The 27500-nt window shown below is 52.1% G+C and overlaps 2 protein-coding genes across 2 annotated transcripts in view; both read left to right on the top strand.

Moving 5' to 3' along the window:
- psmb6 (proteasome 20S subunit beta 6) overlaps positions 1–1871 on the top strand; it is a 4646-nt gene extending 2775 nt beyond the window's left edge. The window contains exons 6-7 of the mRNA XM_080486575.1: positions 1454–1598; positions 1686–1871. Of these exons, the coding sequence (XP_080342701.1) occupies positions 1454–1598; positions 1686–1813 (273 nt within the window). The 3' untranslated portion in view covers positions 1814–1871. The remainder of the gene's footprint in view (positions 1–1453; positions 1599–1685) is intronic.
- Positions 1872–4060: 2189 nt separating this feature from the next.
- Positions 4061–24880, top strand: LOC308123851 (ephrin type-B receptor 4b-like). Its single transcript, XM_080486558.1, is given in 21 exon segments — positions 4061–4687; positions 5035–5105; positions 5347–5489; positions 7132–7495; positions 7650–7812; positions 8590–8745; positions 8822–8844; positions 8846–8974; positions 13630–13831; positions 14044–14171; positions 14265–14430; positions 14909–15005; positions 15459–15514; positions 15619–15732; positions 16085–16332; positions 16896–17042; positions 20050–20118; positions 21350–21399; positions 22868–23161; positions 23239–23397; positions 24006–24880. Coding segments are annotated over 21 exon segments (3021 nt in total). The 5' UTR covers positions 4061–4551; the 3' UTR covers positions 24112–24880.
- Positions 24881–27500: the final 2620 nt, after the last annotated feature.

Raw genomic sequence — 27500 nt, 5'->3', positions numbered from 1 at the left:
GTTCTGTCAGCGTCAGCATTATTATTAAGATCATTATTCCAGATCAACCCTCCTGGAACCAGAACCAGAACCTCCTTCAAAGCTCAGAGACGAGGATTTATTGGGTTCTGTCTAAAAGATGGTTCTAGATACGTTCTCCTCTCCTCTCCGCTGCAGCTCAGAGCTGAACCTGCCCACCAATCACCATCAGTTAAGAATGGGCGGGGCATTTCCCAGGAGCTCTGATTGGTCAGGAGGCGGAGCTTTACCCTCACTGTGATCTTATCCAGAACATAACCTGCTCCGGAGCAGGTTAGACATTCAGAGTCAGTTACCATGGTGATTTATCCTGGGAAGAAGTGAACCAGCGTCATAGTACAGAAAACCAGAGTTAATCCTGAAGTTACCTGGATAAGAGAAAACCAGAGTTAATCCTGAAGTTACCTAGATAAGAGTAAACCAGAGTTAATCCTGAAGTTACCTAGATAAGAGAAAACCAGAGTTAATCCTGAAGTTACCTAGATAAGAGTAAACCAGAGTTAATCCTGAAGTTACCTAGATAAGAGTAAACCAGAGTTAATCCTGAAGTTACCTGGATAAGAGAAAACCAGAGTTAATCCTGAAGTTACCTAGATAAGAGAAAACCAGAGTTAATCCTGAAGTTACCTAGATAAGAGTAAACCAGAGTTAATCCTGAAGTTACCTAGATAAGAGTAAACCAGAGTTAATCCTGAAGTTACCTAGATAAGAGAAAACCAGAGTTAATCCTGAAGTTACCTAGATAAGAGAAAACCAGAGGTAATCCTGAAGTTACCTAGATAAGAGTAAACCAGAGTTAATCCTGAAGTTACCTAGATAAGAGTAAACCAGAGTTAATCCTGAAGTTACCTGAATAAGAGAAAACCAGAGTTAATCCTGAAGTTACCTAGATAAGAGAAAACCAGAGTTAATCCTGAAGTTACCTAGATAAGAGTAAACCAGAGTTAATCCTGAAGTTACCTAGATAAGAGTAAACCAGAGTTAATCCTGAAGTTACCTAGATAAGAGAAAACCAGAGTTAATCCTGAAGTTACCTAGATAAGAGAAAACCAGAGTTAATCCTGAAGTTACCTAGATAAGAGAAAACCAGAGTTAATCCTGAAGTTACCTAGATAAGAGTAAACCAGAGTTAATCCTGAAGTTACCTGGATAAGAGAAAACCTGAGTTAATCCTGAAGTTACCTGGATAAGAGAAAACCTGAGTTAATCCTGAAGTTACCTGGATAAGAGAAACGTGTGTGTGTGTGTGTGTGTGTGTGTGTGTGTGTGTGTGTGTGTGTGTGTGTGTGTGTGTGTGTGTGTGTGTGTGTGTGTGTGTGTGTGTGTGTGTGTGTGTGTGTGTGTGTGTGTGTGTGTGTGTGTGTGTGTGTGTGTGTGTGTGTGTGTGTGTGTGTGTGTGTGTGTGTGTGTGTGTGTGTGTGTGTGTGTGTGTCAGGTGTACTGCGTTCCCATTGGTGGGATGCTGGTGAGGCAGCCGGTGTCAGTTGGTGGTTCTGGCAGCACCTACATCTACGGCTTCATGGACTCCAACTACAAACCCGGCCTGAGTAAAGACCGGTGTCTGGAGCTGACGGCTGAAGGTAGGCTGCTGCAAGGCATTCTGGGAGGTGGAGTCTCGGCTCCGCCCACTGCTGATGAAGCTGACAGATTGGCTGTCTGTCCCACAGCGCTGTCCCTGGCCATGGAGAGAGACGGCTCCAGCGGGGGCGTGGTCAGAATGGCCACCATCTCTGAGACAGGGGTGGAGCGACGCGTCATCCTGGGGAACCAGCTGCCCCGGTTCTCCACCCACTGACTCTCTACGTTCCCTTCTGTCAATTCTGTTCTCTCAATAAAGTTTGTTCCTCTTTGAATCGTCTGCTTGTTCTCACTGGAACCCAAAAGGGGTGAGAGCGGGTGGTGGAGGGTGAGATGGGGAGTGGTGGGTGGTTGGAGGGTGAGATGGGGAGTGGAGGGTGAGATGGTGGGTGGTTGGAGGGTGAGATGGGGAGTGGTGGGTGGTTGGAGGGTGAGATGGGGAGATTTGGGTGGGTGGAGGGTGAGATGGGGAGATTTGGGTGGGTGGAGGGTGAGATGGGGAGTGGTGGGTGGTTGGAGAGTGAGATGGGGAGTGGAGGGTGAGATGGGGAGTGGTGGGTGGTTGGAGAGTGAGATGGGGAGTGGAGGGTGAGATGGGGAGTGGTGGGTGGTTGCAGAGTGAGATGGGGAGATTTGGGTGGGTGGAGGGTGAGATGGGGAGTGGTGGGTGGTTGGAGGGTGAGATGGGGAGTGGAGGGTGAGATGGGGAGTGGTGGGTGGGTGGAGGGCGAGATGGGGGGTGGAGGGTGAGATGGGGAGTGGTGGGTGGGTGGAGGGCGAGATGGGGGGTGGAGGGTGAGATGGGGAGATTTGGGTGGGTGGAGGGCGAGATGGGGGGTGGAGGGTGAGATGGGGAGATTTGGGTGGGTGGAGGGTGAGATGGGGAGATTTGGGTGGGTGGAGGGTGAGATGGGGAGTGGTGGGTGGTTGGAGAGTGAGATGGGGAGTGGTGGGTGGTTGGAGGGTGAGATGGGGAGTGGTGGGTGAGATGGGGAGATTTGGGTGGGTGGAGGGCGAGATGGGGGGTGGAGGGTGAGATGGGGAGATTTGGGTGGGTGGAGGGTGAGATGGGGAGATTTGGGTGGGTGGAGGGTGAGATGGGGAGTGGTGGGTGGTTGGAGAGTGAGATGGGGAGTGGTGGGTGGTTGGAGGGTGAGATGGGGAGTGGTGGGTGAGATGGGGAGATTTGGGTGGGTGGAGGGCGAGATGGGGGGTGGAGGGTGAGATGGGGAGATTTGGGTGGGTGGAGGGTGAGATGGGGAGATTTGGGCGGGTGGAGGGTGAGATGGGGAGATTTGGGTGGGTGGAGGGTGAGATGGGGAGTGGTGGGTGGTTGGAGAGTGAGATGGGGAGTGGTGGGTGGTTGGAGGGTGAGATGGGGAGTGGTGGGTGAGATGGGGAGATTTGGGTGGGTGGAGGGTGAGATGGGGTGGAGGGTGGAAGTTGTGTAGCAGCACATTAGAGACAGAGAGAGAGAGACAGGGAGAGAGAGAGACAGGGAGAGAGAGAGAGACAGACAGAGAGACAGAAAGAGACAGGGAGAGAGAGAGACAGAAAGAGAGGGAGAGAGAGACAGAGAGAGAGAGAGACAGGGAGAGAGAGAGACAGAGAGCGAGAGAGAGAGACAGACAGACAGAGAGAGAGAGAGACAGGGAGAGAGAGAGAGAGACAGACAGAGAGACAGAAAGAGACAGAGAGAGACAGGGAGAGAGAGAGAGAGACAGAGAGAGAGAGAGAGAGAGAGAGACAGAGAGAGAGAGAGACAGGGAGAGAGAGAGAGAGAGAGAGAGAGAGAGAGACAGACAGACAGAGAGACAGAGAGAGAGACAGGGAGAGAGAGAGACAGACAGAGAGACAGGGAGTTTGTTTAATTTGAATCCTTTAGTGCTTTTTTTTCTCTTTTCTGTTCTGTCCGGTCTGGGGGCGGGGCTTCCACCTGGCATGTCATTCCTCCAACACACACACACACACACACACACACACACACACACACACACACACACACACACACACACACACACACACACACACACACAGAACCAGAGGTCTCAGATGTTCCTCTGTCGTTTCAGTCTTTTGTCTGTGTGTGTGTGTGTGTGTGTGTGTGTGTGTGTGTGTGTGTGTGTGTGTGTGTGTGTGTGTGTGTGTGTGTGTCTCATATTTCTTGAGGAATCCTCATCTTATGCTTTAATACTTTATTGTTTTGATGTTTTTATATATTTGTTGTTTGTTGTTTTTGTTTATTTTGTTGATGTTTCTGTTGAGCAGAAGAAACGGACATGCGCAGTTTGACTTACATTCCTCAACAGCTTGTCAATCATCTGGAAGCCCCGCCCATTCCCGGGACCGACAGACTGATGAGCCAATCAGAGCCGAAGAGGGCGGAGTCAGTGCAGCAGAAGGGGGGCCCATGTGTTCAGTGGGCGGGGACTTGGTCTTGGTGGGCGGGGCTTCAAACTTTGAGCTTTTGTCTGAAACTTTGTTGAAACTTTGAAGAAAACAAACCGGAGGTGTGTGTGTGTGTGTGTGTGTGTGTGTGTGTTTACACCCGCGTGGCTGTTTGTTTGTTTGTTTGTTTACTCATGTTTCGGGGCCCCTCCCCCATCTTCCAGCAGGATCATCGACCCTTCCCTGCTCTCCAGGCCGCCGCTCCGAGCGCTGCAGGCGGCCTGCGAAGCAGCCGCGCCCCGCCGAGAAGGACCGGAGGGTGAGAGGGTGAGCGTGAGGCAGGGGGTGAGAGTGAGAGTGAGAGTGAGAGTGAGAGTGAGAGTGTGAGGGTGAGGGTGAGGGTGAGGGTGAGGCAGGCCAGGCACTAGGAGCGGGACGTCTCCTCCTCTGGGATTAAAACCTGGAAAGTTTCTCCTCGGATTTTTCTCCTCATGAGGCGCGCGCCCGGCCGAGAGCGAGCCCAGCTGACGTCACCGATCAGCGGTCGATAGTGTGATCGGTGGCTGCATGGAGGGCCGCGGCAGCCCGCGGGCCCCTCCTGGCCCCGGGCACCGGACCCGGGCCTCCTCCTCCTCCTCCTCCTGCGGGCTGCAGCGGCTCCTCCTCCCGCTGCTGCTGCTCAGCTGCTCCGGAGCTGACGAAGGTGAGCCGGTACTGATTGATTAATGACGAGTGATCGATTACTGATTGATTAATGACGAGTTAAAGTTGGATTAACACACACACACACACACCAGGGTTCTTGAGGTTTTTGATTAGTTTCTCAGGAAGAACCAGAACCTGGTCCAGAACCTTGAGGAGGTGGTTGAGAAGAATGTTGTGTTTGACTCTGGAGCTTCCTGTAGAACCTTCCGGAGGGTCTGTAGAACCTTCTGGAGCTTCCTGTAGAACCTTCCGGAGGGTCTGTAGAACCTTCCGGAGGGTCTGTAGAACCTTCCGGAGGGTCTGTAGAACCTTCTGGAGCTTCCTGTCTGACTCTGGTTCTCTCAGAGGTTCTGATGAACACCAAGCTGGAGACATCGGACCTTCGATGGACCAACCATCCGGCTGAAGAACCGCAGGTAAACTCTGGTTCCTCCTCTGGTTCCTCCTCTGGTTCCTCCTGAACTCCTCCTCTGGTTCCTCCTCTGGTTCCTCCTTTGGTTCCTCCTCTGGTTCCTCCTCCTCCTCTGGTTCCTCCTTTGGTTCCTCCTCTGGTTCCTCCTCCTCCTCTGGTTCCTCCTGAACTCCTCCTCTGGTTCCTCCTCTGGTTCCTCCTCCTCCTCTGGTTCCTCCTGAACTCCTCCTCTGGTTCCTCCTCAGTGGGACGAGGTGAGCGGCGTGGATGACGAGATGAACAGCGTCCGGACCTACGAGATCTGCACACCCAACAGCCCGTCGTCCTATTGGCTTAGAACCCGCTGGATCCCCCGCAAGGCGGCGACCAGCCTCTACGTGGAGATCCAGTGAGAGCATCCAACATCATCAACCAGCATCTAACGTCATCAACCAGCATCCAACATCATCCAACCAGCATCCAACATCATCTAACCAGCATCTAACGTCATCAACCAGCATCCAACATCATCCAACCAGCATCCAACATCATCAACCAGCATCCAACATCATCAACCAGCATCTAACGTCATCAACCAGCATCCAACATCATCCAACCAGCATCCAACATCATCAACCAGCATCCAACATCATCAACCAGCATCTAACGTCATCAACCAGCATCCAACATCATCCAACCAGCATCCAACATCATCAACCAGCATCCAACATCATCCAACCAGCATCCAACATCATCCAACCAGCATCCAACATCATCAACCAGCATCTAACGTCATCAACCAGCATCTAACGTCATCAACCAGCATCCAACATCATCCAACAAGCATCCAACATCATCAACCAGCATCCAACATCATCCAACCAGCATCCAACATCATCCAACCAGCATCCAACATCATCAACCAGCATCTAACATCATCCAACCAGCATCCAACCAGCATCCAACATCATCCAACCAGCATCCAACGTCATCAACCAGTATCCAACATCATCCAACCAGCATCCAACATCATCCAACCAGCATCTAACATCATCAACCAGCATCCAACATCATCAACCAGCATCCAACATCATCAACCAGCATCCAACATCATCCAACAAGCATCCAACATCATCAACCAGCATCAAACAGCATCCAACATCATCCAACCAGCATCCAACATCATCAACCAGCATCCAACATCATCAACCAGCATCCAACATCATCCAACAAGCATCCAACATCATCAACCAGCATCAAACAGCATCCAACATCATCCAACCAGCATCCAACATCATCTACCAGCATCTAACGTCATAAACCAGCATCCAACATCATCCAACCAGCATCCAACATCATCTACCAGCATCTAACGTCATCAAACAGCATCCAACATCATCCAACCAGCATCCAACATCATCAACCAGCATCTAACGTCATCAACCAGCATCCAACATCATCCAACCAGCATCCAACATCATCCAACCAGCATCCAACATCATCAATCAGCATCCAACATCATCCAACCAGCATCCAACATCATCAACCAGCATCCAACATCATCCAACCAGCATCCAACATCATCCAACCAGCATCCAACATCATCAACCAGCATCTAACGTCATCAACCAGCATCCAACATCATCCAACCAGCATCCAACATCATCCAACCAGCATCCAACATCATCCAACCAGCATCCAACATCATCAACCAGCATCCAACATCATCCAACCAGCACCCAACATCATCCAACCAGCATCCAACATCATCAATCAGCATCCAACATCATCCAACCAGCATCCAACATCATCAACCAGCATCCAACATCATCCAACCAGCATCCAACATCATCCAACCAGCATCCAACATCATCAACCAGCATCTAACGTCATCAACCAGCATCCAACATCATCAACCAGCATCCAACATCATCCAACCAGCATCCAACATTTAAACTTTCCATCTGGTGTTTATGTTTGTCTGAGATTTAAATCACTTTGATCTTGAGTGTTTTCCATAATAAACCCCGACACCACCTCGTGTTCTCCAGGTTCTCCATGATGGAATGTTCCGGGTTGAACCAGCGTCACTGTAAAGAAACCTTCACTGTTTATTACTACGAGTCGGAGTCGGACGAGGCCACGCCCACTCGGCCGGCCTGGATGGAGAACCCGTACACCAAGGTGTCCACCGTGGCGGCCGAGTACCTGCGTCAGCGCGGCGGCGAGCGGCGCTCCAACGTCAAGCTGCTGCGGCTGGAGGCGCGGCGGGGGGCGGGGCTTTACCTGGCGTTCCAGAGCCAGGGCGCCTGCATGGCGCTGCTCGCCGTGCGCGTCTTCTACAGGAAGTGCCCGCCGCTGCGCCGCGCTTTCGCCTCCTTCCCAGAGACTGTGCCGCACGCCCTGGTGGAGCAGGTAACCCCCGTCACCATGGCAACCGTCACTGCCGAGAACACAACCAACTCTAACCCTGTGTGTGTGTGTGTGTGTGTGTGTGTGTGTGTGTGTGTGTGTGTGTGTGTGTGTGTGTGTGTGTGTGTGTGTGTGTGTGTGTGTGTGTGTGTGTCAGGCCCAGGGTGTGTGTGTGGAGAACGCTGTGACTCCGCCTGGCGAGCAATCCGAGCCTCCCAGCATGCTTTGCGGTGAGGACGGTCAGTGGGTGGGGCTTCCATCGTCAAGCTGTGCCTGTCGCCCCGGATACGAGGCGGGCGGGAGCGACGTGCGCTGTGGAGGTGAGTGTGTGTGTGTGTGTGTGTGTGTGTGTGCATAAGATGAAAGTGTCGGCACACGTTTTGGTTTGTGGTCACTTCCTGTTATTGTGTGTGAGGTCAGAGGTCAGGTCATGGGGGGTTCAGAGGTCAAACTGTGCTACTGCAGCTCACACACCCTGTGTGTGTGTGTGTGTGTGTGTGTCTCTGATGATGACATCATGGCAGCACTCTCCACTTCCTGTCTGAGCCAAGGTCACTTCCTGTCTCATTGTGTGTTAGGCTCCGCCCCCTCATCCTCACTGACTGTGGACGTTCACAGATGATGGTTTAATCAAGTGTCCTGAGTCCATGCAGTGGTTTTTAGTTACACTGTAACCTGAAGTCTCTCTACCTCTACTTATCTCTCCCTCCCCCTCTCTCTCTCCCTCTATCTCTCCCTCCCTCTCTTCCTCCCTCTCCCCCTCCCCCTCTCTCCCTCCCCCTCTCTCTCTGTCTACCCTCCCCCTCCCTCTCCCCCTTCCTCTCTCCCTCTCTCTATCTCTACCCTCTCTCTCTATCTCTACCCTCTCTCTCTCCCTCTATCTCTCCCTCCCTCTCTCCCTTCCTCTCTCCCTCTCTCTATCTCTACCCTCTCTCTCTATCTCTACCCTCTCTCTCTCCCTCTATCTCTCCCTCCCTCTCTCCCTTCCTCTCTCCCTCTCTCTATCTCTACCCTCTCTCTCTATCTCTACCCTCTCTCTCTCTCTCTCTCCCCCTTCCTCCCCCCCCCCCCCCCCCCCCCCCCTCTCCCTCTCTCAGCGTGTCCATCGGGTCACTTTAAGTCTGGTTCTGGTCCGTCCAGCTGCAGCGTCTGTCCGTCCAATAGCAACACTCGGATCCCAGGCTCCGCCTACTGTCTGTGTTACCCCAGTTACTACCGAGCGGACTCGGACCCGCCACACGCCGCCTGCACCCGTAAGCCCCGCCTCCTGTGTGTGTGACCGCAGTGTGCATGTGACCTCTGACCTGTGACCTCTGACCTGTTCCTCAGGCCCTCCATCGGCGCCTCGCTCTCCCGGTGGCTCAGATCAACGACACCACGGTGACCCTGGAGTGGAGCGAGCCGCTGGACCGGAGCGGCCGCTCCGACCTCACCTACCGGGTCCTGTGTGCCTACTGTGGACCGGCCGGCGCCGCCGCCAAGGTACCAGCACCACACTGGACCAGAACTACTATCAGGATCATACCTACAACTAGATCCCTTTCCACTGCACAGAATGTGCCGGTACAGTACGGTTTGGTTTGGTACGGTACAGTTTGGTACAGTTTGGTACGGTATGGTACGGTATGGTATGATACAGTACAGTTTAGTACAGTTTGGTACGGTTCGGTATGGTACGGTATGGTATGGTTAGGTTCGGTTCGGTATGGTACAGTTTGGTATGGTACAGTTTGGTACAGTTTGGTATGGTACAGTTTGGTATGGTACAGTTTGGTACAGTTTGGTATGGTACAGTTTAGTTTGGTACAGTTTGGTACGGTTTGGTATGGTAGAGTTTGGTATGGTACAGTTTGGTACGGTTCGGTATGGTACAGTTTGGTATGGTACAGTTTGGTACGGTTCGGTATGGTATGGTTTGGTACGGTTCGGTCTCGTACGTCCGCGCCGCAAAAGTTGATGATACTGTAAGAACTGCACCTGAAGTTGCAGGTGCGGCTTCAGGTGCAGGCAAAGCGGAGTATGGAACAGGATCCATACAGCGATGAGATATTTCTAACGGGCCGGGTCGAGGCCACGCCCCCAGCTGGGACTACTGGTATGTAATGACATCACATATCTGCGTCGTTCACAACCCCGCCGACAGTTTAACGTTACGTTTTACCGGACCGGACCGTCACATGCTGAGCAGTGGAAATGAGGCCAAGTTATCACCAGAACCAGAACAGAACCAGAACTACACCTAGAACCAGGCACCCAAGTCATCACCTGAACAGTTCAACAGTTCAGACCAGTCGAACTAGTCAGAACCGACTGGACCAGTCCAAGTAGGTAGAACCGGACCAGACGGAACCAGTTCCAGTCATTTAGAACTAGTCCAGAACAATAAACAAGAAGTAAGAAGAAACAAAAAGACAAAGTCGGACCGAAGTCATTGGATAAGAATGACGACGGCGGTGAGCACCTTGCTAATGCTAACTGGCTAACGGACATGATGCGCTCGGGGTTCGGACCAGGAAGGAGATAAAGGATCTCAGAACCCAGATGCCCCCCTCAAGGACCAAGTCAAAAAGGACGTCAAGTTCGAAATCAACGATCTGAGGCAGGAATTCAACCAGCAACTCCCGGCTAACACTGAAACGTTACGCGCACATGTCAGCTAGCTGAAGCGGAGGAGCGCATCGCGGACACGGAGACGTGGAACATGGAGGTGAAAGACGCTCTGTGTCAATCTTTGAGACAACAGAAGAAACTGCAAGACAAGCTGATGGACATTGAAGGGAGGAACAGGAGGGACAGGAGGGACAGGATGGACAGGATGGACAGGAGGGACAGGAAGGACAGGAGGAACAGGAGGGACAGGAGGAACAGGAAGGACAGGAGGAACAGGATGGACAGGATGGACAGGAAGGACAGGAGGGACAGGATGGACAGGAGGAACAGGAGGAACAGGATGGACAGGAGGGACAGGAAGGACAGGAGGAACAGGATGGACAGGAGGGACAGGAAGGACAGGAGGAACAGGAGGGACAGGAAGAACAGGATGGACAGGAGGGACAGGAAGGACAGGAGGAACAGGAAGGACAGGATGGACAGGAGGAACAGGAGGGACAATATCCGTGTTCTGGGTTTGGTAGATTGAGACGCCTCATACGTCCAGAACCTGCTCACCGCCGAGCTCTCGGGACCGCCGGACTTCAGCCTGCAGGTTGACATGGCGACGCGCTGGACGGAGCGACGCTGGAGCGCCGGAACAGACAAGAGGAGGAGGAGAGAGGAGGAGGAGGAGACAGGAGGAGGAGCAGACAGGAGGAGGAGCAGAGAGGAGGAGGAGCAGACAAGAGGAGGAGCAGAGAGGAGGAGGAGCAGACAGGAGGAGGAGCAGACAGGAGGAGGAGCAGACAGGAGGAGGAGCAGACAGGAGGAGCAGAGAGGAGAGAGGAGGAGGAGCAGACAGGAGGAGCAGACAGGAGGAGGAGCAGAGAGGAGGAGGAGCAGAGAGGAGGAGGAGAGAGGAGGAGGAGCAGACAGGAGGAGGAGCAGAGAGGAGGAGGAGCAGAGAGGAGGAGGAGCAGAGAGGAGGAGCAGAGAGGAGGAGGAGCAGACAGGAGGAGGAGCAGAGAGGAGGAGCAGAGAGGAGGAGGAGCAGAGAGGAGGAGCAGAGAGGAGGAGGAGCAGACAGGAGGAGGAGAGAGGAGGAGGAGCAGACAGGAGGAGGAGCAGAGAGGAGGAGCAGAGAGGAGGAGGAGACAGGAGGAGCAGAGAGGAGGAGGAGCAGACAGGAGGAGCAGAGAGGAGGAGCAGACAGGAGGAGCAGAGAGGAGGAGCAGAGAGGAGGAGGAGCAGAGAGGAGGAGGAGAGAGGAGGAGGAGCAGAGAGGAGGAGGAGCAGACAGGAGGAGCAGAGAGGAGGAGCAGACAGGAGGAGGAGCAGACAGGAGGAGGAGCAGAGAGGAGGAGGAGACAGGAGGAGCAGAGAGGAGGAGGAGCAGAGAGGAGAGAGGAGGAGGAGCAGACAGGAGGAGCAGACAGGAGGAGCAGACAGGAGGAGCAGACAGGAGGAGGAGCAGAGAGGAGGAGGAGCAGAGAGGATGAGCAGACAGGAGGAAGAGCATAGAGGAGGAGCAGGGAGGAGGAGCAGAGAGGAGGAGCAGAGAGGAGGAGCAGAGAGGAGGAGGAGACAGGAGGAGGAGAGAGGAGGAGGAGCAGACAGGAGGAGCAGAGAGGAGGAGGAGCAGAGAGGAGGAGGAGAGAGGAGGAGGAGGAGAGAGGAGGAGGAGGAGCAGAGAGGAGGAGGAGCAGACAGGAGGAGCAGAGAGGAGGAGCAGAGAGGACGAGGAGAGAGGACGAGGAGAGAGGAGGAGGAGGAGGAGAGAGGAGGAGCAGAGAGGAGGAGAGAGGAGGAGGAGCAGAGAGGAGGAGGAGAGAGGAGGAGCAGAGAGGAGGAGGAGCAGAGAGGAGGAGGAGAGAGGAGGAGCAGAGAGGAGGAGGAGGAGCAGAGAGGAGGAGGAGCAGAGAGGAGGAGGAGGAGGAGAGAGGAGGAGGAGCAGAGAGGAGGAGGAGCAGAGAGGAGGAGGAGGAGGAGAGAGGAGGAGGAGGAGAGAGGAGGAGGAGCAGAGAGGAGGAGGAGAGAGGAGGAGCAGAGAGGAGGAGGAGCAGAGAGGAGGAGGAGAGAGGAGGAGGAACAGACAGGAGGAGGAACAGACAGGAGGAGGAGAGAGGAGGAGCAGAGAGGAGGAGCAGTTCAGGGAAAAGTTAGAGGAGTTTGAAAGGGTCCCAGTAGTAACATCGGTGACGATACGATTGAACAAAAGAAAACCAAATACTTTGTGGAGGTTAAACACGAGTATTCTGAACAATAAGACAGGAGTGGAACACACAAGGTCAGAGATGAAGAAGTACCTGGAAGAAAGTACTACTGGAGAAGTAGACCCTCCCATCCTGGGGGACGTTCTAAAAGAGGTTCTGCGTGGAAAAGTGATCGTCTTGGCTTCATACCAGGAAAAGACCAGGTCTGATGGGAGGACCGGTACTGAAAGAACCAAAGTACACAAGTCCTCCAACACAGTAAACAAGTACGGGAAGAAGTAGAGGACATTCTCAGAGAGGACGTAGAAAAGAAAACCAGAGTTTTAGAACCGACCTACTGTGACTCTGGGCACTAGATCTCTGGAACCATGACGACGTAAACAACAATCCAACTCTACAGCCGGAACGAGATCCAGAACTACGTCAGCATCCAGAAGAAATACTCAAAGGGTTTGAGGAGTACTGCAAAAATCTTTACTCAGAACCTCCTTCAGCAGAAGAAGACGCCATTCAAAATGTCCTGGATACACTTGATCTGCCATCTAGTGGCGGAATGCAGAATAACGGCCTCACGGCCAAAAGAGGAAACACAGAATGAAATTATTAGATTAAAGATTAATAAATCAGCTGGGAGTGACGGGTTTCCTTCAGAAGGGTACACAGTATTATATATAGTATTTCAAAGTGAATTACCACCTTTACTCATGTCTTCCTTTAATTGGACTCTGAAAGAGGGAGGGACCCCCCATCGTGGTGAGAGACAATCATATCCTTGATTCCAAAGGAAGGCAAAGATCTAGAACGTTGTAGTACAATAGAACAATCTCAGTATAAATGTTGATCATAACATTATGTTGGTACATATACAATGGTTCCAGATCATCAGGGAGAACAGAGAACCCGTCACTGGAGACTCTAGAGACACATACTTGAGAGGAACTGGAAGAAATGGAACGCCGACCTAGAACGTGACACCAACAACTAAATGGACCAATCAGAGGGACTGAGAGAGGAACATTCAGACTGGAGAACCCACTGTACCGTCTTCATTAATGTTTATAAATGAAAGTTAAAAAGAGAAAAAGAACCAGTTTTTGGTTTTAGACTCGCTGGAACCGGCTGGAACCGGCTGGAACCGGCTGGAACCGGTTCTGTTGGAAAGTCAACGAAGACGAGTCGGAATCGGTTCTAACTGGTGATGAGCCAGTTCAGACTTCGTCGACCGGTCAGAACCGGTCAGAACGGGTCCAGCCGGATTCATTCAAACCCTGTAGAAGGATCCAGACCTGTCTTCTGTCCCCTGACTCCGCCCCCTCGCTGTGTCCTGCTCAGGGATTGGCCAGCTGCTCTCCGTGTGACGACAGCGTGTTGTACCGGCCAGCGTCACAAGCGCTGACCCAGCGCCGCGTGGTCGTCTGGGGGCTCCGCCCACAAAGCAGCTACGTCTTCACCGTCCAATCACTGAACGCCGTCTCCGCCCTCAGCCAATCAGAGCCGGCCTCCGACCGGGTCAACGTGACCACCAGCAGAGACGGTGAGGCCCACAATGTCTTTCACACCCTTAGCTCCGCCCACTCTGTGCAACGGTCAGGTTCTAACTGTGTGTGTGTGTGTGTGTGTGTGTGTGTGTGTGTGTGTGTGTGTGTGTGTGTGTGTGTGTGCGTGCGTGCGTGCGTGCGTGCGTGCGTGCGTGCGTGCGTGCGTGCGTGCGTGCGTGCGTGCGTGCGTGCGTGCGTGTGTGTGTAGTTCCTCCTCCTGTGTTCGGGTTAAGGAGAACCGAGGCCTCGGAGTCCAGCTTCTCTTTAGAATGGAACGTCCCAGTTCTTCAGAACCAGCACCAGATCCTGGACTATCAGCTCCGCTACACACCCAAGGTACACACACACACACACACACACACACACACACACACACACACACACACACACATAGTACAGCAGTGTGCTGACCCGGTCCGTGTCCCTCAGGACGGGTTGGACTCGGGGGTGTGGCAGTACGAGTCCAGCAGGTCTCCCCGCCTGGTTCTGACCGGGTTGCGTCGGGCCTCGTCCTACATGGTTCAGGTCCGAGCTAGATCCCAGGCTGGGTACGGAACCTTCTGCCCGGCCAGCAGCTTCAGCACCAAACCTGACGGTAACACCGGTTCTGACGGGTTCTGAATGGGGTTCTGAGAAGTTCTGAGTCTGGGTTCTGGGGGGTTCTGAGAGGTTCTGGGGGCTTCTGAGAAGGTCTGGGGGGTTGTAAATGGGGTTCTGAGAGTTCTGGGGGGTTGTAAATGGGGTTCCTCTGGGTTTTGAGAGGTTCTTTTGGGTTCTGAGAGGATCTGTGGGTTCTAAATAGGGTTCTAGTCAGTTCTGGGTGTGTAAATGGGGTTCTGTTGTGTTCTGAGAGGTTCTATTGGGTTCTGGGGGGTTGTAAATGGGGTTCTGTTGTGTTCTGATATGTGTGGTTGTTTGTTACGTGTGTGTGTGTGTGTGTGTGTGTGTGTGTGTGTGTGTGTGTGTGTGTGTGTGTGTGTGTGTGTGTGTGTGTGTGTTGTACAACTGGAGTTGTTTACATGTAATCATGAGACTGGAGAAGAGTCAACAGGTTGTTTCCTGTCGGTTCTCAGGTCTGTCTCACTCTCATCTTGTGGTCACCGCCGTTCTCGTCTCCATGGCGATACTGCTGCTGCTCGCCGCCGCTGCCATGGCCGTCGTCCGCTACCGGTGTGTGTGTGTGTGTGTGTGTGTGTGTGTGTGTGTGTGTGTGTGTGTGTGTGTGTGTGTGTGTGTGTGTGTGTGTGTGTGTGTGTGTGTGTGTGTGTGTGTGTGTGTGTGTGTGTGTGTGAGAACCTGAGGTCAGTGTTTTCTATTGTTCTGTTGAAGACAGCAGGGAGGGAGCATCCTGACACACACACACACACACACACACACACACACACACACACACACACACACACACACACACACACACACACACACACACACACAGCAGGGTGGGACTTGTCTTCTATATAAAGACTAGAAAATTGACACTGTGAGATTCAAAGATACACAACCACGTGTGTGTGTGTGTGTGTGTGTGTGTGTGTGTGTGTGTGTGTGTGTGTGTGTGTGTGTGTGTGTGTGTGTGTGTGTGTGTGTGTGTGTGTGTGTGTGTGTGTGTGTGTGTGTGAGCAGGAGGAGGAAACGCGCTCAGATGACAGATAAAAGTGGACACTACCAGATGGGACAGAGTGAGTCTTCGACCAATCAGACGGCTCCTTCACACTTCCTGTTTAGTTTTTAGACGTTATTGTAAACAAATGAGGAGGATGATGATGTCATGTGGTTGCCATAGCGATGAAGGTGTACATCGACCCGTTCACCTACGAGGATCCAAACGAAGCAGTGAAAGAGTTCGCTAAAGAGATCGACGCCTCCTTCGTGAAGATCGAAGAAGTCATCGGAGCAGGTAACCTCACCTGGTGCTCACCTGGTCTTCACCTGGTGGTCACCTGGTGCTCACCTGGTGCTCACCTGGTGGTCACCTGGTGCTCACCTGCTCACCTGGTGCTCACCTGGTCTTCACCTGGTGCTCACCTGGTGCTCACCTGGTCTTCACCTGGTCTTCACCTGGTGCTCACCTGGTCTTCACCTGGTGCTCACCTGGTCTTCACCTGGTCTTCACCTGGTCTTCACCTGCTCACCTGGTCTTCACCTGCTCACCTGGTGGTCACCTGGTCACTAGGTTACCTGGTCACCTGATGTTCTTAAAGCGTACCCCCTGAGTGTGGCGTGAGGTGAGCTGTGGAACCTTCCTGCAGGTGAGTTTGGAGAGGTGTGCCGCGGCCGGCTCCGGGTTCCAGGCAGGAAGGAGAACTACGTGGCCATCAAGACGCTGAAGGGCGGCTACACCGACAAGCAGAGGCGGGACTTCCTGTCTGAGGCGTCCATCATGGGTCAGTTCCAGCACCCCAACATCATCCACCTGGAGGGAGTCATCACCACTTCCTGTCCCGTCATGATCCTCACCGAGTTCATGGAGAACGGAGCGCTGGACAGCTTCCTGAGGGTCTGTACCTGTCTCTACCTGTCTCACCTGTCTGTACCTGTCTCACCTGTCTGTACCTGTCTCACCTGTCTTTACCTGACTCACCTGTCTGTACCTGTCTTTACCTGACTCACCTGTCTCTACCTGACTGTACCTGTCTCACCTGTCTGTACCTGTCTCACCTGTCTGTACCTGTCTCACCTGTCTGTACCTGACTCACCTGCCTGTACCTGTCTGTACCTGACTCACCTGTCTGTACCTGACTCACCTGTCTGTACCTGACTGTACCTGTCTCTACCTGTCTTTACCTGTCTCACCTGTCTGTACCTGTCTCACCTGTCTCTACCTGTCTCACCTGTCTCACCTGTCTCTACCTGTCTCTACCTGTCTGTACCTGTCTCACCTGTCTGTACCTGTCTTTACCTGACTCACCTGTCTCTACCTGACTGTACCTGTCTCTACCTGTCTTTACCTGTCTCACCTGTCTGTACCTGTCTCACCTGTCTGTACCTGACTCACCTGTCTGCACCTGTCTGTACCTGTCTCACCTGTCGTACCTGTCTCCCCTCCTGCTGTGCGTCCAGGTGAACGACAGTCAGTTCTCCACCCTCCAGTTGGTGGGGATGCTCCGGGGAATCGCAGCAGGGATGAAATATCTGTCTGACATGAGCTTCGTCCACCGAGACCTGGCAGCTCGGAACATCCTGGTCAACTGCAACCTGGTCTGTAAGGTGGGCCTGGACCTGGACCTGGAAAGACCTGACCTGACCTGACCTGACCTGGACCTACCTGGTCCTACCTGGACCTGGACCTTGTCTGTCAGACCCAGAAAATCCCACCTCAGATTAAAGTCAGTTGGTCCATGTATCGAGGTAGAACTGTGAAGGAATCTCACATCATTAGAAACTGTTACTAGAACCCTTTTGTTTGAGAACGGGACTGAAATCTATCCTAGAACTCTGCTGTTCCTCGTCTGAGGTTCTCTGCTTCACTACTTGTTCCAAGACTTTAGACTAAAGGAACGTTTGATTTGAGCCTGAAATTCTTTGGCTCCACAGGATCCAGGTTTGGATTTTTGAGAACGAGGTTCCCCATCAGGTTTGGAGGAGCTGGGAAAGTTTTATAACCCGAGAACCGACCACATCAAAACTCTTTAGGAACAGAGACGTGGGTAGAACGTCAGCAGGGCTGGAGGAGGGTTTCATCTTGTCCACTAAAATCTTTATCCTGGAGACAGTAGTGAAGAACCAGTAGAACCCTGGAGAGAACTCAGCAGGAGGAATGTAGTGAAGAACCAGTAGAACCCTGGAGAGAACTCAGCAGGAGGAATGTAGTGAAGAACCAGTAGAACCCTGGAGAGAACTCAGCAGGAGCTGTAGTGAAGAACCAGTAGAACCCTGGAGAGAACTCAGCAGGAGGAATGTAGGGAAGAACCAGTAGAACCCTGGAGAGAACTCAGCAGGAGGAATGTAGGGAAGAACCAGTAGAACCCTGGAGAGAACTCAGCAGGAGGAATGTAGGGAAGAACCAGTAGAACCCTGGAGAGAACTCAGCAGGAGGAATGTAGTGAAGAACCAGTAGAACCCTGGAGAGAACTCAGCAGGAGGAATGTAGTGAAGAACCAGTAGAACCCTGGAGAGAACTCAGCAGGAGGAATGTAGTGAAGAACCAGTAGAACTCTGGAGAGAACTCAGCAGGAGCTGTAGTGAAGAACCAGTAGAACCCTGGAGAGAACTCAGCAGGAGGAATGTAGGGAAGAACCAGTAGAACCCTGGAGAGAACTCAGCAGGAGGAATGTAGTGAAGAACCAGTAGAACCCTGGAGAGAACTCAGCAGGAGGAATGTAGTGAAGAACCAGTAGAACCCTGGAGAGAACTCAGCAGGAGCTGTAGTGAAGAACCAGTAGAACCCTGGAGAGAACTCAGCAGGAGGAATGTAGGGAAGAACCAGTAGAACCCTGGAGAGAACTCAGCAGGAGGAATGTAGTGAAGAACCAGTAGAACCCTGGAGAGAACTCAGCAGGAGGAATGTAGGGAAGAACCAGTAGAACCCTGGAGAGAACTCAGCAGGAGGAATGTAGGGAAGAACCAGTAGAACCCTGGAGAGAACTCAGCAGGAGGAATGTAGTGAAGAACCAGTAGAACCCTGGAGAGAACTCAGCAGGAGGAATGTAGTGAAGAACCAGTAGAACCCTGGAGAGAACTCAGCAGGAGGAATGTAGGGAAGAACCAGTAGAACCCTGGAGAGAACTCAGCAGGAGGAATGTAGTGAAGAACCAGTAGAACCCTGGAGAGAACTCAGCAGGAGGAATGTAGTGAAGAACCAGTAGAACCCTGGAGAGAACTCAGCAGGAGGAATGTAGGGAAGAACCAGTAGAACCCTGGAGAGAACTCAGCAGGAGGAATGTAGTGAAGAACCAGTAGAACCCTGGAGAGAACTCAGCAGGAGGAATGTAGTGAAGAACCAGTAGAACCCTGGAGAGAACACAGCAGGAGGAATGTAGTGAAGAACCAGTAGAACCCTGGAGAGAACTCAGCAGGAGGAATGTAGTGAAGAACCAGTAGAACCCTGGAGAGAACTCAGCAGGAGGAATGTAGTGAAGAACCAGTAGAACCCTGGAGAGAACTCAGCAGGAGGAATGTAGTGAAGAACCAGTAGAACCCTGGAGAGAACTCAGCAGGAGCTGTAGTGAAGAACTGATGGTTTCTACTCTGTTCACTTGAAGTTTAGGAAGTTTTTATACTCCTCCTGTGTGTACTGGGTACTTGGAGTTGAAGGTACTACCACATGTTCAATAGTATCAAACAGAACTTTTGGGTTTTTCTTACTATTTAAAACCAGATTAGAGAAATAAGCTGAGCAGAAGTACTTCAGTATTTCATCCAACTCTGTGTGTACAGTGTGTGTACAGTGTGTGTACAGTGTCTGTACAGTGTGTGTACAGTGTGTACTGTGTGTACTGTATACAGTGTCTGTACAGTGTGTGTACAGTGTGTGTACAGTGTGTACTGTGTACAGTGTGTGTACAGTGTGTAGTGTGTGTACAATGTGTGTACAGTGTGTAGTGTGTGTACAGCGTGTGTACAGTGTGTAGTGTGTGTACAGTGTGTACAATGTGTGTAGTGTGTGTACAGTGTGTACAATGTGTGTACAGTGTGTGCACAGTGTGTACAGTGTGTGTACAGTGTGTACAGTGTGTGTAGTGTGTGTACAGTGTGTAGTGTGTGTACAGTTTGTGTACAGTGTGTACCTTGTGTGTACAGTGTGTGTACAGTGTGTGTACAGTGTGTAGTGTGTGTACAGTGTGTGTGTACAGTGTGTGTACAGTGTGTGTACAGTGTGTGTACAGTGTGTAGTGTGTGTACAGTGTGTACAGTGTGTGTACAGTGTGTACAGTGTGTAGTGTGTGTACCTTGTGTGTACAGTGTGTGTACAGTGTGTACAGTGTGTGTACAGTGTGTACCTTGTGTGTACAGTGTGTGTACAGTGTGTGTACAGTGTGTGTACAGTGTGTAGTGTGTGTACAGTGTGTACAGTGTGTGTACAGTGTGTAGTGTGTGTACAGTGTGTACAGTGTGTGTACAGTGTGTGTACAGTGTGTACTGTGTACAGTGTGTGTACAGTGTGTGTACAGTGTGTGTACAGTGTGTGTACAGTGTGTACTGTGTACAGTGTGTGTACAGTGTGTGTACAGTGTGTGTACAGTGTGTGTACAGTGTGTACCTTGTGTGTCTTCAGGTGTCAGATTTTGGACTCAGCAGGTTCCTGACAGAAAACTCCTCAGACCCGACGTACACCAGCTCTCTGGTAGGAACCATTCATTGATTATTGATTATTGACGACAACGTGTTCGGTTCCTGCTGGTTTGATGTGGGTCCACCATGTGGTCCAAAATCTGCTCAAGGCTCGGTTCCAGTCCTGGTTCCAGTCCTGGTTCCAGTCCTGGTTCTAGGACCAGGACCAGAACTCGGACTGGTCCTGGTTCTGGTCCTGGTTCCAGGTCTTTCTTTCTCTTCCCCTTGTCCTGTTCAGCAGCTTGACCAAACAATATGATGTGATCTAGAACCTTCTGGAGTCAGAACCAGGTTTTACTCTAGAACAGGAAGAGACCTGGAGTCTCCTCCTCCTGCTGCTTTATTAGGAGCTGGTAAGGCTGCTGGACGGGGGGGGCTCAGAGAGAGGGGGGGAGCTCAGAGAGAGGGGGGGGGGGGGGGCTCAGAGAGAGGGGGGGGGAGCTCAGAGAGAGGGGGGGGGGGAGCTCAGAGAGGGGGGGGTCAGAGAGAGAAGGGGGGGATGCTCAAAGAGAGGGGGGGGGCTCAGAGAGGGGGGGGGTCAGAGAGAGAGAAAGGGGGGGGGAGCTCAGAGAGAGAGAAAGGGGGGGGGCTCAGAGAGAGGGAAAGGGGGGGGGGGAGCTCAGAGAGAGAGAAAGGGGGGGGCTCAGAGAGAGGGGGGGGACGCTCAGAGAGAGAGAGAGGGGGGTAGCTCAGAGAGAGGGGGGGGGGCTCAGAGAGAGAGAGAGGGGGGGACGCTCAAAGAGGGGGGGGGCTCAGAGAGGGGGGGGGTCAGAGAGAGGGGGGACGGACGCTCAGAGAGAGAGAGGGGGGGGGCTCAGAGGGGGGGGCTCAGAGAGAGAAGGGGGGGACGCTCAAAGAGAGGGGGGGGGGCTCAGAGAGAGAGGGGGGGGATCATACAATACCCTTGTTAGTACTACATATATTATTTGCAGTTATCACACTGATCCAAATACTTTACATTTGTTATTAGATTAACCAGCCTGAGCTGCTCTATCTAGAGCAGCTCTATCTAGAGCAGCTCTATCTAGAGCAGCTCTAGATAGACAGGAACATGAAGAGAGAACATGAATTTGAGAGTTTAAGCAAATGATGACAGAGAACGTCTGTTAGAAGGTCTTAACTCTGTGTGTGTGTGTGTGTGTGTGTGTGTGTGTGTGTGTGTGTGTGTGTGTGTGTGTGTGTGTGTGTGTGTGTGTGTGTGTGTGTGTGTGTGTGTGTGTGTGTGTGTGTGTGTGTGTCCTCAGGGAGGGAAGATCCCGATCCGGTGGACCGCTCCTGAAGCCATCGCCTACAGGTAAGACCTGAACAGCCGGAGGCCCCGCCCACTCCCTTTCTGTCCAATCATCCACAAGGGGGCGGAGCTTTAGGAGCTGAATATGTGTTTTTAACCTGGCCTTAGGCTCCGCCCACACGACCCCATGAAACGACTCAACACGAAGCCTCGGGGCTGCAGTACGTATGGCAGGCCTGTAGGGGCGCGAAATACTCCAGAAGAACATAGAAATATAGAAGTAGACTCCTACTGTAGTTCTATTTGACAATAACTGTTTGGAGTATTTTATTTTAGGTTTTTAATTCAACAGAATATCCATGAGAACCGGAACAGGAGTGGATCAGGAGTTGATGGAGGCAGTTAGACCTCCTGACACCCCGGGACAGACTCTCATTCCTCTCTTGATTATGTCAACTGGTTCTGAAGCGTCGTCCATCAGGACAGAAACGTCTCTGAGACGAGGTGAGGCGGTCTCTCTAGAAGAGCTCGGTCGCTTCAGAACCCAGAACACACGGAAGAAAGGAGGTTTCTGCTGGACAGATCATACAGTCCTCCAGGGACATGAAGGACCTGTCCTCATAGCGGTCCTCCAGGGACATGAAGGACCTGTCCTCATAGCGGTCCTCCAGGGACATGAAGGACCTGTCCTCATAGTGGTCCTCATAGTGGTCCTCATAGCGGTCCTCCAGGGACATGAAGGACCTGTCCTCATAGCGGTCCTCCAGGGACATGAAGGACCTGTCCTCATAGCGGTCCTCCAGAGACATGAAGGACCTGTCCTCATAGTGGTCCTCCAGGGACATGAAGGACCTGTCCTCATAGCGGTCCTCCAGAGACATGAAGACATACTGTAGGTTTCTATGGTATTTGGGTGAAAGTACGTTACGTTACCATTCTGAGTGGTTCTGGAACCGGTCAGTACTGTGGTACTGCAGCAGTACCACAGTATTCATTGTAATGCAGTTTCTTGGGCCAATCACAGTAATAGGTACATTTCTCTACTGCTGTAAATCCTGTTCTTCCACTAAGTAACGGAGTTGTACGGGTTGTTAAGGTTGTTGTCCCTCCTGGAGAACATTTGAAGGTTCCTCTTTGCTGAGGTTCCACGTAGTCAAAGTCTGAGAGTAGTAGAGTTCTACCGTTTCTCATAATTGACCTTGTATCAGAAACTGTTCCAGTACTTTACACCCTTCATCTCTGAATCCTGTCCTCTGGAGGGACAAGGGACACCCTGTCTGCTGCAGCTGCTCAGGGGGACGGCTGTGGACATTTGTCCCTTACTAAGTATTTTGGCTTGTGATTATGAACAATATGAAGTAACAGCTGTACTAGGTTCAGTACTGGAAGTTTTCTGAGAGCTGATGGATGATCGTGTCGTGTGGTGACAAGCAGAACCAGGACCAGGACCTGAGGTTCTGGTTGTCGTGTGGTCACAAGCAGAACCAGACCAGAACCAGGACCTGAGGTTCTGGTTCTGGTCTGGTTCCAGGAAGTTCACGTGGGCCAGCGACGTGTGGAGCTTCGGCATCGTGATGTGGGAGGTGATGTCATACGGCGAGCGGCCCTACTGGGACATGAGCAACCAGGACGTGATCAACGCCATCGAGCAGGACTACCGCCTGCCGCCCCCCCCGGACTGCGCCTCCTCCCTGCACCTCCTCATGCTGGACTGCTGGCAGAAGGACCGGGCCAACCGGCCCCGCTTCTGCCACCTGGTGGCGGCGCTGGATCGGCTCATCCGGAACCCCGCCTCCCTGAAGGTCACCCAGCCGGACGGGGCCAGGTGAGCCGGGGTCAGAGGTCAGGGTGGGACACACACACACACAGGTCCCGGTCCTCATCCTGGTCTTTGTGTCCCAGTCCATCACAGCCCCTGCTGGACCAGCGGGTCCCCCCTCCCCCGTCGGCCTGCAGCTCGGTGTCCGAGTGGCTGCGAGCCATCAAGATGGAGCGCTACGAGGCTAGCTTCCTGCAGAACGGCTTCTGTAGCCTGGACCTGGTCTCCCAGCTGGACACCGAGTGAGAGCCCGCTAATGCTAACATGCTAATGCTACCATGGAGCCTGCTAATGCTACCATGCTAATGCTACCATGGGGCCCGCTAATGCTAACATGCTAATGCTACCATGGAGCCTGCTAATGCTAACATGCTAATGCTACCATGGGGCCTGCTAATGCTACCATGCTAATGCTACCATGGGGCCTGCTAATGCTACCATGCTAATGCTACCATGGGGCCCGCTAATGCTAACATGCTAATGCTACCATGGAGCCTGCTAATGCTAACATGCTAACGCTACCATGGAGCCCGCTAATGCTAACATGCTAATGCTACCATGGAGCCTGCTAGAGTTAACATGCTAATGCTACCATGGAGCCTGCTAAAGCTAACGTGCTAATGCTACCATGGAGCCTGCTAAAGCTCACATGCTAATGCTACCATGGAGCCTGCTAATGCTCACAGGCTAATGCTAACATGCTCATGCTAACACGTAGCCACCTGCTAACGCTTCATATATTGTAACAATTTCTGACGTATTAACTGAAGAACTTTGATCATTTTTAAAAACAAGAACATTCCCGCCGCTTTAAAGTTGTTGTTTGTTCTCTGAACTGTGGTTTCCATAGCGACCTGCTCAGAGTGGGCGTGACCCTCGCCGGCCACCAGAAGAAGATCCTCTCGTCCATCCAGACACTCCAGATACACAAAGCCCCGCCCACACGGCTCTACTGACCAATCACCGCCTCTCTCTCCCTCCGGGAGGCTCCGCCCCTGACGATCGGACCAATAAGAGACCTTTGACTGTCTGAATCAGCATTGAGGCTCCGCCCACCTTCTCTCCTCCACCTCTCTACCGAGAACATTCTGGAGAAGCTGCTCCGTCAACCAATCAGATCCCGACTGACTGCGACTGTCCACCGCTCTGATTGGTCGTGATGAACCCCGCCCACTGCTCACCAGCTCAGCAGGTCCTGGTTCTGTTGGACTCACAGACCAGGACCTGAGCTTTGGGACCAATGACTCCGGTTCTGGAATATTCTCCAGGACGTCTGGAGGTTCTGTCCGGACCGAGACTCTGAATGCTTCAACCAAACCCTCTGGGTTCTTCTGGCCCACTGGCTGATGTGGTTCTGGAACTGGTTCCCAAGCTTCTGGAGAACCTGTCAGGACTTCTGGGTTCTGGTTTCGACACTAAACCAGATGTTTTCTCCGGTTGGTGTCCGTGCAAGATTCCGTCGTATCAGACATGATTGGCTCCTGTTCTCCTCATCCAGAACCGGAGACAACTGGACCCGGAGCCGACCGGACCCGGAGCCAACCGGACCTGGAGCAGACCGACCCGGAGCCAACCGGACCCGGAGCAGACTTGAGCATATCAGTGCCTTTAAAAAGCTCCAGACATTCACTTGTGTGTGTGGAACCATCAGAACCATCAGAACCATTGGAATGTAAACATGTTTTGTTTTGTACTCTGTGTTTTTATAAAGAAACGTCAACAACAAAACCTGGAGTTCTATTACACTATTACACTATTATACTATTACACTATTACACTATTACACTATTATACTATTACACTATTATACTATTACACTATTATACTATTACACTATTATACTATTACACTATTACACTATTACACTATTATACTATTATACTATTACACTATTATACTATTACACTATTACACTATTATACTATTACACTATTACACTATTACACTATTATACTATTACACTATTACACTATTATACTATTACACTATTACACTATTATACTATTACACTATTACACTATTACACTCCTCGATCACCAGTTCAGTGCTTCCTCTTTTATCTCAGAGACTCTCCTCCTCTCTTCCTCCTCCTCTTCCTCCTCCTCCTCTTCCTCTCTTCCTCCTCCTCCTCCTCTTCCTCCTCTTGTTCCTCTTCCTCCTCCTCTCTTCCTCCTCCTCCTCCTCCTCTCTTCCTCCTCCTCCTCCTCTCTTCCTCCTCCTCCTCCTCTTCCTCCTCTTGTTCCTCCTCCTCTTCCTCCTCTTGTTCCTCCTCCTCTTCCTCTCTTCCTCCTCCTCCTCTTCCTCCTCTTGTTCCTCCTCCTCCTCCTCCTCCTCTTCCTCTCTTCCTCCTCCTCCTCCTCTTCCTCCTCTTGTTCCTCCTCCTCTTCCTCCTCCTCCTCCTCTTCCTCTCTTCCTCTCTTGCCTCTCGATTGAAAATCACTTCCAGATGAAGCAACGCCACGAGGCCGTGTGTGTGTGTGTGTGTGTGTGTGTGTGTGTGTGTGTGTGTGTGTGTGTGTGTGTGTGTGTGTGTGTGTGTGTGTGTGTGTGTGTGTGTGTGTGTGTGTGTGTGTGTGTGTGTGTGTGTGTGTGTGTGTGTGTGTGTGTTCCCAGTCAAATATTTTCCAGTTTCTCCCTAACCTCTAACAATTCACCAAGATCCTGGAAACTCTTCAAGGACCCCCTCAATGCCTCCAGGACCTCAAGGCCTCCAGGAACTGAATCACCTGGTAGTGATGTCACTTCCTTTTTCACCTGGTAGTGATGTCACTTCCTTTTTCACCACTGGCAGAGCAGACTGTGTGAGTGTTGATGGTGGGTGGAGGTGGAGGCTGAGTGTTGATGGTGGGTGGGGGTGGAGGCTGAGTGTTGATGGTGGGTGGAGGCTGAGTGTTGATGGTGGGTGGAGGTGGAGGCTGAGTGTTGATGGTGGGTGGGGGTGGAGGCTGAGTGTTGATGGTGGGTGGGGGTGGAGGCTGAGTGTTGATGGTGGGTGGAGGCTGAGTGTTGATGGTGGGTGGAGGTGGAGGCTGAGTGTTGATGGTGGGTGGAGGCTGAGTGTTGATGGTGGGTGGAGGTGGAGGCTGAGTGTTGATGGTGGGTGGGGGTGGACGTTCCCCCCAGGAGACGCACATTGTTCACAGACAGTGGCACTCTGGTTAGAAGTTCTCCATCCTTTTCGGTCAGACGTTCAGCCTCAGGTTCTAACCAGGTTCCATCGGGTTGGTTCCAGGACGGCTGTGTTCTTATGGTTCCATTTGGAGCTCCTCCATCTTCTCTGTGTCTGTCTCGGGAGCTTCAAGATGGAAAGGTGGTCCAGGTTCTCCGTCTGTTCTTTAGGAAGCAGATCGTCTTCCTCGTCTTCCTCGTCCACAGTGCTAGCAGCCAGCCTGTCCATACAAACACTCTGCACAGGTTGACGTCCTCCTGTAGCATTAGCATTAGCATTAGCGTTAGCATTAGCATTGTGTCACTGTGTGACTGTAAACGTTCCTCGATGTGCTGCTGGTCATGCAGAACATCTGGAACACATTCCCATCATGACTCACATAACTCTGTGTGTGTGTGTGTGTGTGTGTGTGTGTGTGTGTGTGTGTGTGTGTGTGTGTGTGTGTGTGTGTGTGTGTGTGTGTGTGTGTGTGTGCTCTACATACAAAAACATCTGTCCAACATGTGGGAACGTTTATCGTTGAGCCATCAGAATGACTCCAGTCGACACAGTGACTCCGCCCCTTCTTCCAAAGTGGGCGGGGTTTAAAACGAATCCTTTATTCATCCTCTGGGGAAATCCCTCCTTCACATTGATTATCCTGGTTCTGGGGTGCTGATCAGGGTCAAAGGTCACAGTGGTGACCTGTCAGCTGTAGGGATCAAAACACTGGATGGATGGATGGATGATGGATGATGGATGGATGATGGATGATGGATGATGGATGATGGATGATGGATGGATGATGGATGATGGATGGATGATGGATGATGGATGATGGATGGATGATGGATGGATTGTGAAGAAGATGACGATGATGATGAAGGTAACTGTCAGGATCTTCATCATGGGATTCACAGGAAGTCCCAGCAGCAGGACAGGAAACAGTGCTGTGACATCACTTCCTGTCTGGCGGCGGCAGGAATGTAGCTGCAGGAAGTGGAAGAGGAGCCTCCTGCCGCCACTTTGAGGAGGGGTCAAAGGTCAGCCGGGGGGGGGGGGGGGGGGGGGCTGTTACTATGGCCACACACACACACACACACACACACACACACACACACACACTCAGTGTGTTTACATTTTTCATCATTCTAATGTCTCATGTTCGTCTCTCAAACCTCCAACATCTGGGACGAG

This window comes from Lipophrys pholis (genome assembly GCF_963383615.2).
Source record: "Lipophrys pholis genome assembly, chromosome: 18".
Taxonomy (NCBI): domain Eukaryota; kingdom Metazoa; phylum Chordata; class Actinopteri; order Blenniiformes; family Blenniidae; genus Lipophrys; species Lipophrys pholis.
The sequence above is the reverse complement of the archived record's forward strand: the minus strand, read 5'-3'. Positions and strand labels throughout refer to the sequence as shown.